The sequence below is a fragment of the Doryrhamphus excisus genome, linkage group LG11 (assembly GCF_037039965.1).
Source record: "Doryrhamphus excisus strain RoL-2023G ecotype Guam linkage group LG11, RoL_Dexc_Guam_v1.1, whole genome shotgun sequence".
In the NCBI taxonomy this organism is placed as follows: domain Eukaryota; kingdom Metazoa; phylum Chordata; class Actinopteri; order Syngnathiformes; family Syngnathidae; genus Doryrhamphus; species Doryrhamphus excisus.
In genome coordinates, this window is record NC_136367.1 from 20,074,243 (window position 1) to 20,088,978 (window position 14,736).

Consider the following 14,736-nt stretch of genomic DNA (forward strand, 5'->3'; position numbering starts at 1 on the left):
ACTAGCACCCCTATGGTTGCATTTACAGTAATTTTACCAAATATTGTAGCTCATAAAAACATAATTTATGGCAATTTTCGTGAAGTTTAATTTGAAATTGTGACAAATACTGTTCTATACAATCTATTAAACTACCACTTGTAACATACCGGATGCTAGACGGTGGTGGTGGTCTTATATGTTGTTTTATTTTTAAATCTTGAGCCAGCAGCATAGAGTAGTTCCTACAATTTTTCAACCTGTTTTTTTATGGCATTCCATCCAAGACAAAATCATCAGTCTTCCTAATTTCCTTCTTTCAATTATGAGATGCGCTCTCTCTTAGGTGATGCTGAGGATAGGCAGGTACTATAGTGGCGCATTATTGTGCCGCAGCACAGCAGCGTATTTTCACCCGTCACCAGTGGGCGCTTGTTCCTGCACCGCGCACAAAGAGAGCAGGAGCCCACTGTGGGATGCGCACACCGAGAATCTCCACTCAGTGGCATCGCTGTCCTCGCTGCTTGTTGGCCACATTTGGCGGAGTGGTAGTGGGAGGAGGAGACCGCTGTACCGCGCCTATCAGCCCCGGGCTGCAAAAATCACAGCGTGGGGGAATTTGCGGAGGTGGAGGCGCACCTAAGGGCGGCAGAATAAAGTAAAGAGCGCACTGAGCAGGGAATAAGACCTTCTTCGGCTTTTCCAGACACACGGACGCTGCTGTGAATAATGTCTCCGGGACACTAACGGATAATGGAATTACAATCAAAACACTTGAATGAAGAGGAAACATCGTAAGAGAAGTAAGCAACAATTCACTCACCTTTTATTTCAATATTTTACCAAACGTGTGTGCTAAGTTTTGACTTCAAATGCAATTTTCCATGTCGTTTAGACTAATAAGAGATAAATAAATAACCCCATAACGATGAGGATGGAGAGGTCTTCATTAAATGTTCTTAAATCGGAGGAAGAGGAATCGAGTCAGGGTGTGCATGCTGATCGCGTCCACTCATGCACGATGCTGATGATTGCGTTTCTAGACAAGCCTCAAATGGTTTGGATGGTCCTTGTGGGATTTAAACTGATGGGGCTCATTTCCTTCATCCAGGATAAAGTCCATATGGTTCCACGCTGCACAGTCACGCTGACACAGCAGCAGGAGTTAAAAAAAGCATTCAACTTTTCATTTTATTTATTTTCTTCTTGTAATAATAATAATAATATCAGTGGACTGCTTATTAATTTGATATATGGCTGTTTATTGTCTCCTTGCTGTTCTTTCCCAATAGGTGGATATTGTCTTTGCAGGTGCAATCTGTCTTTTTTTTTTTTTTTTTTTTTTTGAGAAAAAATGTTGTGCAGACTTTCTTTCCTGACCCAGACTACCAAGATCCAGACCCAACAGACGAGAAAAACACGCAGAATCTTCAAAGAATTCCACTATTCAGTAGGGATTATAATCTTTCAGCGGCCCCCATTCATGTTTATTTATAGTTCTTTGCACATAATTTGAAAATATCAAGCAGCAGCTAAATGAGAGGTGAAATGTGTCTTTGAAGCCACGCGGCGGATAATTCCAGAACCGAGCAACATCCAGCATGGTAGTGCGGGAAAGAGTTTGTGTAGCATAGCATGCTCCTTTCAAGGAAGCCGAATGACAAAAATCTCTTTCTAGGAAGGCAATCTTGGTGGAGATAAAGACACTCCAGTCATGTATTTGTGGCAGTATCTCCGATGGGGGTCTGGGGATGTGCCTGCCTGATGATGGGGTGAGAAATGGATCAGCGCTTCCCTCTGTTTTAAGTGCACTCTCCCCCATTCTGGGTGTCAAGCAGCAGCTGAGGGTTGCAGCAGTGTTCAACACAGGGAGTCACTTGGGGCGTCTTTCAGGGAATTGATGATTTTTCACATGAAAATACGCAGCTGTTCGGTCCGCAGAGTCACCTGCACAGATGTTAAGCTGCAAGGTAGTAAACATATCTATCTGCAGTATTGAAGGCTTATGTATTTGTATAATCTTGATCAATTTTACCTGAAAATAATAACTTAAAATACTTACTGTGTATTGCTGAATAGCCACGTTTACATGAGCAGTTTTTCTCTTTCTGAATGGAATCTTTCCGAATGACCTTTCCAAAAGCAATGGTATACATATTATACATAAGGAATATTCCAATCTCTTGTCTACATGTGCTGCTATAATCAACCAAAACGTAAACATCAACATCACGTGATACCGACTTCCTCGAGTTTTTCTTTCACTTGTTGGAATAACTCCGTATTGCCAGTTTTTCATTCGTCCAGTCTTGAAATTTAGTTTGAATCAAAAACAAACTTTCCGCAGCAGTCCAGTGCCGATTGCTCGCCTCCATTTTTTTAAATCGAAGAACGTCTTAAGCTGCGTGTTACGTCATGTCTCAGCATTCGCTGAAAGAACGCACCCCAGAACAGGAAAAGATAAAGCTCAATCTTGCTAATATTTCATAATTAAGCTCCGCACATGTTTTATATAGATATGTATTTTCTTTTTTAATAAAACTGGACTTGTGAATGGCGTACAGAAGGGTTTAGATTCTGTTCCACAGATGGCGCTAATGCACACGAAAGCTGCTTGCCAACCGCCAATAAACAACAGAAGAAGAAAAACACCACGAAGAAGAACGCAGTCTGACAACTTTCCGTTGGAGCGGGTACAAGATACCTCAATCGGATTGGGGAAAGGAATATTCCACCCCTGTGAATCCCATTATATATTAATTCAGATTGGCACTTTTCTTTCGGAATGAGGTGTATACAAAGATTAGATTCTTTCCGTTTGGAATTGGAATAATAACCCAAATGGAATTGGAATATTTGGGTCCATGTATACGTGGCTAATGCAAGCCTTCAACGTCCACTGATTCACTGGAGCAGTTGGGCTTATCGTACTTATCTCATTCACTTGACACGTCGCTTGTTCTTTAGCTTTTTGCCAGTAAGACTTTGATTGCCATGAAGTGAAGAAAATGCATTTCAACTTTTTTTTTCCCCATGAATGTTAATTTGAGCTTTTAAATTGGCATGGTAACTGGGGCAATTATTTCAAATGACTTTGTATTGGAGAAGTTAATGTGTAATCTGCCATAGGAATCATAATTCAGTGGGTTACTCCAAATGCAGCAGTATGGCGCAGTCAATGCCTAACAATTACTCCTTTACTCGCTTTTTTTCATCAAGCTTTCTCATGCAGTCTAAGCCATGAAATACAGACATTAAGCCCTGCCTTTATTTGTTAATCACCTCAGTTATTTTTTCTGTCCTGCCTGGATTATGTGCATAGGGCTGGTGTGCAGGTCCTCACAGTGAATTAGGAGGCATCAGCACACGTTGGACTGTGAATTTTCAGTGGGCTCTTTATCAGAAGTGGTCCTCGGTTTACGCTGTTGCGTGTTACAGTTCCTAGTTGTGGAGGGCATCCATCCATGCATTTTCTTCCGCTTATCCGGGTCCGGCTTGGGGAGGCAGAAGTCTCAGTTGGGATGTCCAGACTTCTCAGTCCCCGGCCAACTCTTCCAATTCCACTGGGAGAACACCAAGGCGTTCCCAGGCCCGCTGTGGGACATAATCCCTCTAGTGTGTCCTGAGGCCTTCTCTCGGGAGCATCCCACCAGGGAGCATCCGGACGAGATGCCCGAGCCACCTCAACTGGCTCATTTCTACTCTAAGCCCCTCCCGGATGACTGAGCTCCTCACCCTATCTCTTAGAGTACAGCCACCCTACAGAGGAAACTCATTTCCGCCGCTTATATCCGCGATCTCGTTCTTTCGGTCATGACCTAGAGCTCATGATCATAGGTGAAGGTAGAAACATAGATCCACTGGTAATTTGAGAGCCTTCTGGCTCAGCTTGTGGATCGACAGTCAGGTACGGTGACCGCATTATTGCAGACGGTGCACCGATGCGTTACGAACTCGCTCCAATTCATTAATTAAACACTTAATTGTAGTCTGTAAACACGGGACTTGCTAGAGAACTAGTTAATATCGTTAATTAAACGTCGCCACCATGATGAAGGATAAAGTTTAGCGTCAAGGCAGACGTTCTACGGATGACGAGGAGGTGGTGGACTTCAACATGATAGGAATGGAACTTGTTAGTAATCCGAGGACCACCGGTACTTGTGTGCAGCATCATGCTGCTATGATAAACACTTTCTCGATTCGTCACTCCTTCATTCGTTTTCTTGGGAATTATGCTGCCTTCCAGCGCTAGGGTTTGGGGGACAAAGTCACTAACCACCCTGTCTATCAGTTTTAGGGCAAACAGCCGTACTAACCAATATATTATCAACTAATATCCCATTTTCCACCAACATTTTATGTATTTACTGATACTGGTAACTGAAAATACTGGTAATTTGTGTGGTGTGCATTCCTGTCACACCTCAAAGTTTGTGAAAATGAGATTACATTGATGGTGTAAATGAAAGACAGCATTTGATTAGACTTATTGACAAATGTACGTGATTACGGTACAGAGTGAGAAAAACAATGCTGCCATGAAACATTTCCCAAAAGATCTGTCTGTCCACTTCTCCTTGCTTCGATTCTTTTGCTCCATTTTCCAAATGGTCAAAATGAAGCTTGGAAACATGAATCGTTTGCAGCTGCACAGAAATTCTGTGAGTTTCAACAATATGCTTTCTTCAGCATAAAAACAAAGTCAAACATTCCTGGGATCCTGAAAGGTATAAAAGTATAGGTATACTAGCTATACCCTTTCAGGGAAAGTTTGTGGTCAGGCCAAAGTCTTGTACTTGCTTAAAGTTGGTGGAAATGTGCCAGCGTTTTTCAGAATCCCAGGTATGTGAGAAAAGTTCCAGCAGTGGAGAATGTGCTAATTGCTTTCATTAAGTTGAGCTTCTGCAGAGGTGAAAGTATAATGTGGTGCAAGGTTCATGTTTTTGCACATCAAATGTTGTGGTTAGCATTTTAAAAGGCCAAAGCCAGGACACAAAATATTCACTCCTGGTATAATCAACTGTAGGGATATTTATTGTTTATTTCTGTCTTTTAGTACAAGTTGTCTTGTTGCTAATAACATAACAGTTATTATCACCAGACGGGTGTTCAAAGTGAGGTTGTGAGTGGCGTGAGCGTGATGGATGGCGAACATGGAGGCAGCGGCAGGCGAGTTACGACACCATATATTAATGGATGTGATGTGTGGGCTAAGCTATCAGCTTTAACTGTTTGGCAAAAGTTGGCATCATTGCTGAACAGCCATCTGACGAGACTGACTCTGACAATGGTGAGAGGGATTTAATTAATTTAATTTATTTGTAATTAAAGGCACTGCTTTGTGCTCTATAGCTGATATAATGTGAATAATTATTACTCAATAAAGTTCTCTATCAGTAAGTCAATACCAGTTACAGCGCAGCCTTGCCACATCCAATATGGCGGCGATGTTGACAGACTGTGGGCCCTATGTATATGGATTTTACAGCAGCTCTTCCTGTTTCCCAGCGTGCTCTGCTCTACTGTCGTTGTAAATGTCTAATAAGTTACATCTTTAGAGCTCACTTCATTGTTGGTTATTCTGCATTATTCATTGGTAGTATATTATGTGTTGTTATCTACTTATTACATTAGTGTTTGATGTTTTATGTATTGGGGAATGCTGCTATTAAACGATAACAGTAGTATTACTACTATAGAATAGTAACATTGCCATTCTACTATTCTAAGGAATAGAAAATGAATGAATACTATATATATTGGGTATTATATTGGGTACTATAGAAACGTGGCTGTAGGGGTGTTCATGCCTGGAGGGCTCTAGTAATGTTAAAAACATGTAGAAGGTTGTAAACAGTTTTGTTTTTACTGTCTAACTATGAAAATAATATTAAACTATATAAACATGGAACTACTGTATATATATTGCACGTTTTACAGACTTTAAAGTGAAGCTCGACACAAACGTGTTAAGTCAGCGCAGATTCTGTGCCATGCACACGGCACAGCAACCAGCTTGCTGCCAAAGTAATTCTGGGAGGTTTTCCTCAGAAAAACCTGAGGCTTTTTGAACTGATGTGTTAGGATGGTGATGTTGGATCCCAGAAAAAGCAGATGGCAATTAATACTGAGCTCAAACTGAGAAATTCAGCACATTTTTGTCCTGTAGAATCCAGAACCGTGTAATTCAACATGATAGGTTTTCAGAGAGGCAACATTTCAAAATAGGGGAAATCCACTCCTTGCTGTGACTGCATCTACGCCACAGAGAGAACAATTACTGTCGCTAGGGCAGTTGACTTAGGACAGCCTCGGACATTAAATTAAGATATGCCTGCTCAGCATCCAATGCTGCTGCATACTTTCTCTTAACACGAGTTTGTCAGCCTTCTCACAATCCTACATTGAAGTTAGTAAAAACATGTGATGGCACTGTATTTGAGGGGTATTTCAAGAACTCCAAACATAGCCCAGTGTTAATCACCACAACAGGGTTATGTTGTAAGGATGAAGGGGTTGGGTTGGATTCTTAATCCTGAGAGGCGTATCAGTTTCCACTTACTGTGATGTAGGTCAGAGCTTGAGCAAAGCCCCTTCTGTGCTACGGATACGACAATTGCAGTCTTAAAAGTCACAGGCACATCCACAGGATAAAAGTTTTAAAGGCCATTTTGGTCACCTCCATTTTCTATACCGCTTGTCCTCATTAGGGCGCGTGTAAGCTGGAGCCTATCATAGATCATAGCTGACATTGGGCGGGGGGTGGGGTAAACCCTGGACTGGTCACCTGTAAATCGCAGGGAACTAACAGACCGGGGGTTGGAGCCAAATTATATTTTTTAACACTGAATACAACTAAAATTGTTTTGCAGTGCATTTTTATACTGAAGCTATCCAATCATAAATATACAAGACGTCTTACCATTAATGCGACTTGTGGTGCTGAATGGTTTTGCACCATACTCCATATCTGTCTTTCTTTTCACCATATTCTTTCTCAATAGGATTGACGCTGTAGATTAAGCTAGCTGACTATTTGATCAATGAGCGAACTTTACTGATTGACATCTCAATGACCTGGGAAGGCTACTGCATTATCCAGCAATATCATCGGGTCAGACACCCGAGCCGGCCACCCACATTGCTGTACAAAATGGATGCATGGCCTAAAATGCAATTTTACATCATTTTGATTGTGATTTCTGTAATGTTTTTACATGAATAAATGCTATCATGTTAAGAAATGTCTGAGAAAACATCAAAACAGCTAGTCTGGCTCCCCAAACCAACAAGTCACAATTTAATCGACAATTAACCCAATTAACCCACGCATTTTTTGGTTAGATGCAGGAGAATGTTGGAGTACCCAGAAAAAACCCACACACCCTGGGAGAGGGTGTTGACTTTCACCACAGAGAAGCCCTTCAACACAAAATGAGTCATACCGCCATTGTATCTCTCGGTCATTATGACGATATCTGGATGCAAATGACATAAACTTGCAAAAGCGCTTAAAAAGTTGAGTTACAGATATTAAAAACAAAATACATTTTCATTATTTGGAAAAAGATTCATATCATATTGAAATTTACACCATTCTAATTGACCCCTGTAACTTCTAGCATGGTCTAGAACAGGGGTCAGCAACCTGCGGCTCCAGAGCCGCATGTGGCTCTTCAGCCTCTTTATTGTGGCTCCCTTTGCGATGCTTGAATATTTTTAACACCCGAGTGGGGAAAATGCACGTCTTTTGTAATGAGTTTTAAAAAATCCAACTTTGTCTGAGACCATGAATGCATCCTGAGTGAGTTCTGACTGCTATCCAGTTCAGTACATGAAGAAAAACAAGTAATACTTACCTACAAATCTAAAAAATAAATTCGAGATAATTTAAAAACAGCGGCATGGGAACTTGTTTTTACGTTTACAGTAGTTTACACATACATTTATGTAAGTTTATCTCCAATACTAGCAAGAGTACTCCAACTCGTCTTTTCTTATCTGAACTACTTTGATACCCCCAAATTCCCTCCAATGTTGTTTTAAACATACTATATGTTTTGCGGCTCCAGGCTATTTTTCTTCAGTGGGCATTGGGTAAAATGGCTGTTTTCATAGTAAAGGTTGCCGACCCCTGGTCTAGAACGTCTAGACCAGAGGCCTACAATAACATCAGTCTATTATAGTCAGTCAAACTTGCCTGCGTCAAAACAACCGTATCTTTTCATATAAGAACAAAAATCATCTGAGCTGACACAAACCTGAAAAACAAAGAATCCAAAACAAATATAGCAGTGATGTTAAGGAGCTATTTTCTTTTTAAATATAGACGCAGGGTCAAAGCAAAGGAGGAAAAAAAAATACATTGTTCTGTGACAATGTTGTCACATATTTATACACTGCAGGGGAAAAAAAGTTTTTTTTCACCCCTCCTGATTTGAGATACTATTACTAGCCTGTAATATTTATTTATCTGTACAAACCACTGTATGAGTTACTGGCACCATCATCGTTCAAGCATGAATAAAGACCCAAACAAATATTTCAACAGAAATGTTATCAATACACGATCCACAATAAAAACTTTTGTGGTTGTTACCCACGCGAACTCGACTCTGAACCATCGACGTACCGCTCTCAGGTTGCCTAGGGAATAAATTTCTAGTAACACAAGCAAGCACAGGTTTTGATTATGTCTGAAATGGCTTATCTAGTCTAGTCTAGTATGATGGGTAAGACGAATATCTATAGGGCTTTACTCATGTTGATAACCGTATTTTCAAGGTCATAAACAGGTTTTCCTTGCTCTGTCTACAAAATGTATAAAGAAGGAAACCTACTTTGCAGAAATATAATTTTGATGGTCAGGGTAGGAACCAATTAACCGCAAGACACAAGAAATGACTATTCTGATTGCGTGTGTTTTGGCGCATGTTTTTGTTGTTTTTTTTTCAAGTCTTAAGCCTAGGTCACAACCAGATGTGCATTTTTGGCATTTCCCAAATCACCTTTACATCATGCACATGTGGATTTCATGTGTGGCGCACAACCCAGGTTTAAAAAAATTGACTCGTATGAAAGACGCGTTTGCCGTACGGATGACACACGAACACATATGAATTGTGTACGTTTTCTGATAACCTGAAAAACAAAACTATGACAAGGCAAAAAACATCTGCAGCCAGTCTAGAATTCTGTGCGTTTCTTGGGTTTAGGATACCGTCTGACAGGTTGTAACCTCGACTTTATAAAGTATTGTCTTACAGTCTTTTTTCATGTCCCATTCGTAACAACCCATTCCCAAAGAGACCCATTTACTACAGTAAATCAAAATTCTACTTTTGCTTGGCTCTATAATTTATTATAATGGTAGTTAATTATTTAGTAACAAAAGTGAAGGTCTTGTGTTGTGAAAGCTATTTTCCTGTTCATGAAGAATGACAGACTGGTGGTACCTTTATCAGTTTAAGAGTAGTAGACTGGTCCATTTATTCCAGAAATCCATTCCTGGATTATCCATCACTTTATCCATTGCCTTCCGTCCTATGGTGCCACCTCAACATAAGATTTTGGTATTTTTACCAATTTTTTTGGTCCTGTTATTGAGAGTAATTGTAATGGGGTAGCTTCCTGCAAACACTAACCAATCCATTTAAACGCTTCCATCTTGTTTCAGGGAAATATTTTCCCATTTCAACACAGTGTAGTTAAATATTGACATTCGTTTGTTTTCACATATTCAAACATGGTTCAGATTTAGAATAATTGACCCAAAATGAACTGTTGTTAGCCTAGATGAAGTCTTTAATATTCTGTGGAGGCCATTTGTATGGCACCACGTTGTCTGATGTCTCTCAGCTTTACAAACGATCAGATTCTAGCCTGTGGTTGTCCTCAGTGATGGTCTTTTAAAAATTGATAAGTATCTATGTCTTCTGAGTATACAAACTCACCGTACATGCTCTGACAAGCGAGAAAAGCATTTTTCTTTTCTCTCCATCATTCTCTGCTTTGCTTTTGCAAGGCACTACATGCTGATCCCTTAAGGTTTTACAGGTCGGGTCTAATGCGATCCTTTTGAAAGTGATCGCGATGCCATTTCTTTACTTTTATGATAATCTTTATTATTATCTACATTTTGTGTTAAAAGGGAGAAAGATAGAAATGCAGTTTACTTTAGTTGCGCTGCACACCAAAGTCTTTGTTCAAGTGTGAAATGGCGTTTTGCAGAGTGCTGGTACACACAGACTGCCGGTTCTTATTAATAGTCAAAAAGGGAGACAGTAAGCTTCTTTTGAGGTCATTCATTCCTCTCCTCACTTCTCTTTTTTGAACTGCAGATATGAGCTTGTTAGGCAGGATGAGAAACAAGCATATCCAAAGAAAACATCCCCATTAAGCAGCTGCTTCTTCTTCAGTGCCACCTGAAAATTGCATTGACGGGTTGCATCCCAGATATTTTCGGCTGTTTTTCCCCATGTCGCTTCCGACTTCCTCAAGATTCACTTCACATATTTTGACTCCAAAATAATAACAGCCGGTCTTGCAGCGCTATAATTATGCTTTTTTGTTGAGTGAATGCTTGCTGTATTCTTATCAAAATGTGACATTTTAAACACGTGTAATTGCTTTCCCTTCAGATTAAAATTCTTGCATTCACAAGGAGAGCATTGCATTCACAAGTAATTGGATGAGAGTCCCATTAGCCCTCTGCAACTAAAGATGATGTTGCCATGGAAACAAATTGTTCTACTATCAATCACGGGATGCCTTGCAGGTAAGATAAAGTAGCACCTTAGTCATGATAAACATTGTCCATGCTGTCATAGTTTTTAGCACGTCGCACAAACTCACTTCTCATTGCATTTTTTGGTGCGTCGCTTCTGGCTTCACGCTCCTGGGGTAGATTTCATGAATAAATGAAAAATTGAGGCGCCAACTATCAATTAGTCTGAAGATTGTTGTTTTGAGTAATCGAGTGATCAGTAAGGCCCTAGAACCAGGGTATCCAAACCTTACGGTCAAAATCAAACAATACCATTTTAAAAACCAAACCATGTAGATATTCTAACAAGTTATATATATTTAAAGAAATAACAGCTTTCTAATATTGGGACAATATGTCAACTTGTGCTTCAAAAATACAAATTTATTTTTAGTTTTTATTTCATGCTCCAAAAACAACATATTTCTCTTAATATTATGACCTTACTGTATTATTTCATAAATATTAGTATACACTTTTTTCACTTTTTTTTCTTGTTTGATTGTATTTTTAAATGTGCCGAGAAACGTAGTCACGGGCCACACTTTGGACACCCCTCAATATGAACTGACCTCACAAACAGTTGGTGGTTTGGTCTGCAGAAAAGAGGCAAAAATTACTTATTTAATTTTTTTTATGTTTAAATTTTACAAAGTCAAAGTTGATGTGTATGAAGATGTTGCTTTGTTTAGCCTAAAACACAAACACAATGTAAAATATTCATATTTGAGAGGCTGAATAATCAGATGTTATTTACATTTTTAAAGAAAAACAACAATGAAGTTAAAACCAAAGTAGTTGTTGATTAATTACTCATGTAATTGCTGATTAATTTTTGCAAGTCAAGTACCGAAATAGTTTGGTTAATTAATTGGATTATTGATTAATCATCGATTAATTGCATATAAATGCATAAATTAAATATTAACCTTCTAATACGGCAGTGGGTCTCAATTTTTGTACCCAATGGACACCATGGATTTGAAATACAATTGATAAACTCTATTATTAATTTATCCGCCTGTACAAATCACTGTATGTCATTCAAACATGAATAAAGAACTAACAGACCTGCCAACCCTGCCACCCCCGCCTCTCACACCCCCGAGACATCTCACAACCCCCCTCCCCACTTCCAAAGTGGGCCCGCCCCACTGTTTGAGGAGCACTATAGTACGGTAATTAGTGTGGCATTTAATAAAGGTTCAATAGGAATGCAGCCATAAAAATAACCTTTATGTACAGCACATTGTCCTTCACCTTCCCGGGAGTATTGTCCTACTGCACATAAGCAACACCTTGTCAGGGACAACAGGGCGTTCAATCCCATTCCTGCTCATGGACTTTTCAGATTATTATCAGTAGCCACGCGACGAGCCGAGCCCTTCATTTAAGCACCTTCTATTCAACAATGTTTCTCTCTCTCTGCCCTTGTGGCCACTTGGGACCAGAGAGACCAGCATAGAATAACAACCTCTCCGCCGATGACTTTGTAAATACCGTATTATTCAAATTGTCCTCTGAGGTGGTGATACTGCATGCTTCAAAAACCCTTGAAAATCACCACGGCTCCTACAACCCACATTTTATTCACCTCTGTATAGCCTGTGATAAACAATATTTAAATGTCTAATGCTCCTCAGTGGGATGCAGCTAAACATCAATCCATCACATTATGAAATGTGTTATTGATCTAATACACACCGTGTGTAGAACTAAGAGCCATATGATATAGTGCATAAGCGCTATGACATTAATTAGTTCTTTTCTGACCGCCTGCTGGCTCTGCCTTCATTTGCAACACATTTTGTTCCACCTCCCTCACTTTGAAGTTCTGAAGGATGTGTACAGCCTTACAGCCTCAGTTAAGTGGCTCAGGCAGAGTCTGACATAGATTATCTGAAAATGGATCACTCTGCTTTATTTATCAGCTGCATTGCTTACAAGGAATTATTCATCGCAGGGACCTTACACTGCAGCAGTCCTCAACCCCAGTCTTTGCCGCTGTACTATTATGCCGTGCATTTATTCATACGCTGCAAAAATGCATGCTGTAGTATTTTCACACTAACGTAAACAGTCTATGACTTATTTGCAACATTTTTAATCATTTGCATTCTGAAGTGGGGTGATACCGTGGAGCCAAATACGTCTGCATGTGCAGTTAAAGCTTAAGAGAAGTGGAACGTATTTTCCTTGCAGCAAGATAAGCAAATAGTATACACACACCCTAACAAGGGAATAGTCCTAGTGCATTTATTCTTGGAAAGCACAACCCCGTTCAGTGAAGAAACAATGCATAATAGCAAAAAAAAAAAAAACAGAAAACTAATATGTGCCAAGTCAGACGACAATGTATTTCAGCAAGGTTTACTATTTGTATTCGTACCGTCCAAAAGACATTCTTCTGACTTTCTGTCTTCTCTATAGTCTGTACAGACGATGTCATATTTCAAGGGCCTAGATTGAGGACAGAACCGAGTGACCTCATTTTGCCCATCAGCTCCCCCAACCGACAGGCCACCATTATGTGTGAAGCAGAAGGGAGCCCTCCTCCACAGTACAGGTAAGCTAACTCATCAGATGTACACAAAGCAAGACAACTGCATGATTATTAACATTACTATACATACAAAAAAAAAAAAAGGTTTAAGAGCATCGGCCGAATCGGAATTTTCCGAATGAAAGCTGATCTGCGACATTGCAGCTGGAGTCAGGGGACCAGGGGACTGCCACAGGAGCTGATAAAGTTTCCAAACCGTCAGATGTGCGTTGGGCTGACTTAATTACGTAAAAAAATGTGTCCGGGGTTGTGATTTCTCCAAAGCTGCCGATTTTGTTCATTTTCTGTGCTATTTGTCTGCTATTGTGTGTGAAAAAGGCATCTGGTTGCGGTGTTGTGGTGGATTGTGTTTCGGCGCTTGGTCAGCACCATGCACAGCAGATGCACAGTTAGCAGAGGAGGGAGGCAGTAACCTTGTGAGTGACATTACTTTGAACACTTAACGTATCGGAGGAATGGTGTGCTGAAAAAAGAAACAACAGATGTATCGTAATACGGATCGGGCAATCTGAGCTGCATTCGCTTCTCTGATTCAGAACGTTCTTAGCTTTCGGGTTCTTTATGGTCATCACAATTAACGATGGAAAGGTGGTGTGGTGTGAGCCGCAACATTTTTAGAATACTTCAGGAATGCAATTTAAAACTTGATTATTTTGACTGATCTTTCAAGGCACACAGAATATTGTGTTCTACCTTTTTCTTCAGTAATCATTGGTAGAACATACTGTAGTTAGATTTCAGGAAAATATCAGTTCCCAACTAAAAGGGGAGAAAACCATCTTTTTGTGAAAAGATACAAGCCTTTATATTTGTATACATAAAATATGCATTATTTCTCATAGAAAAAAATGATTCGATTAGAGTACGGTTAATTTTGAGAATTTTGAGAATGGATTAGTGATGCTAACCAAGGTTCAACTATACTAAAATAAATGACTAAAGTGAGATATGGGATGCAACCCGACAACATTCAAACTCACATCCAAACAGACAATTTAGAACCCTTGTACAATTTTTTTGGGCCGTGCTTTTATCAGTATGCCACATGTCCAATAGTTCGGCACTGAGTCTTTGCAGCAGAAAGCAACTAACTACACATCAAAATGAAAGTGTTTGATTTGGAACATTTCTAATACAAAAGACTGACATGTCTAGTAATTCCTTTAAGGACACACAATTCTCGACTTAATTTTTCTCTGAGGAATGAGTTGTTTTTGGGTTACATCACATTTTCTGACACTGATGGTCCCTGACTGGATTCCCCTCGGGCAAGGAGAGGGCTTTTTTGTCCTGATGGAACAATATAAAGTGTATATTCCTTATAATTTACTTCACTTTTAATAGAACTGAAACATTGAAAAGCTTTGAGCCAAGTATGAGATTCCCTTATTAAAAGAGCATGTGACTTATTGCAAGATGTCAGCCA

The 14,736-nt window shown here is 39.8% G+C and overlaps 1 protein-coding gene across 4 annotated transcripts in view; it reads left to right on the top strand.

Annotated features, from left to right (window-relative positions):
• Positions 1 to 453: 453 nt before the first annotated feature.
• Positions 454 to 14,736, top strand: part of cntn3b (contactin 3b) — a 50,363-nt gene continuing 36,080 nt past the window's right edge. For 2 of the 4 annotated variants that reach the window (XM_058087892.2, XM_058087908.2), the window contains exons 1-3: positions 454 to 782; positions 10,623 to 10,759; positions 13,178 to 13,313. In XM_058087892.2, the coding sequence (XP_057943875.2) occupies positions 10,705 to 10,759; positions 13,178 to 13,313 (191 nt within the window). In that variant the 5' untranslated portion in view covers positions 454 to 782; positions 10,623 to 10,704. The remainder of the gene's footprint in view (positions 783 to 10,622; positions 10,760 to 13,177; positions 13,314 to 14,736) is intronic. The other 2 variants (XM_078794410.1, XM_078794411.1) reach the window with 2 other exon arrangements.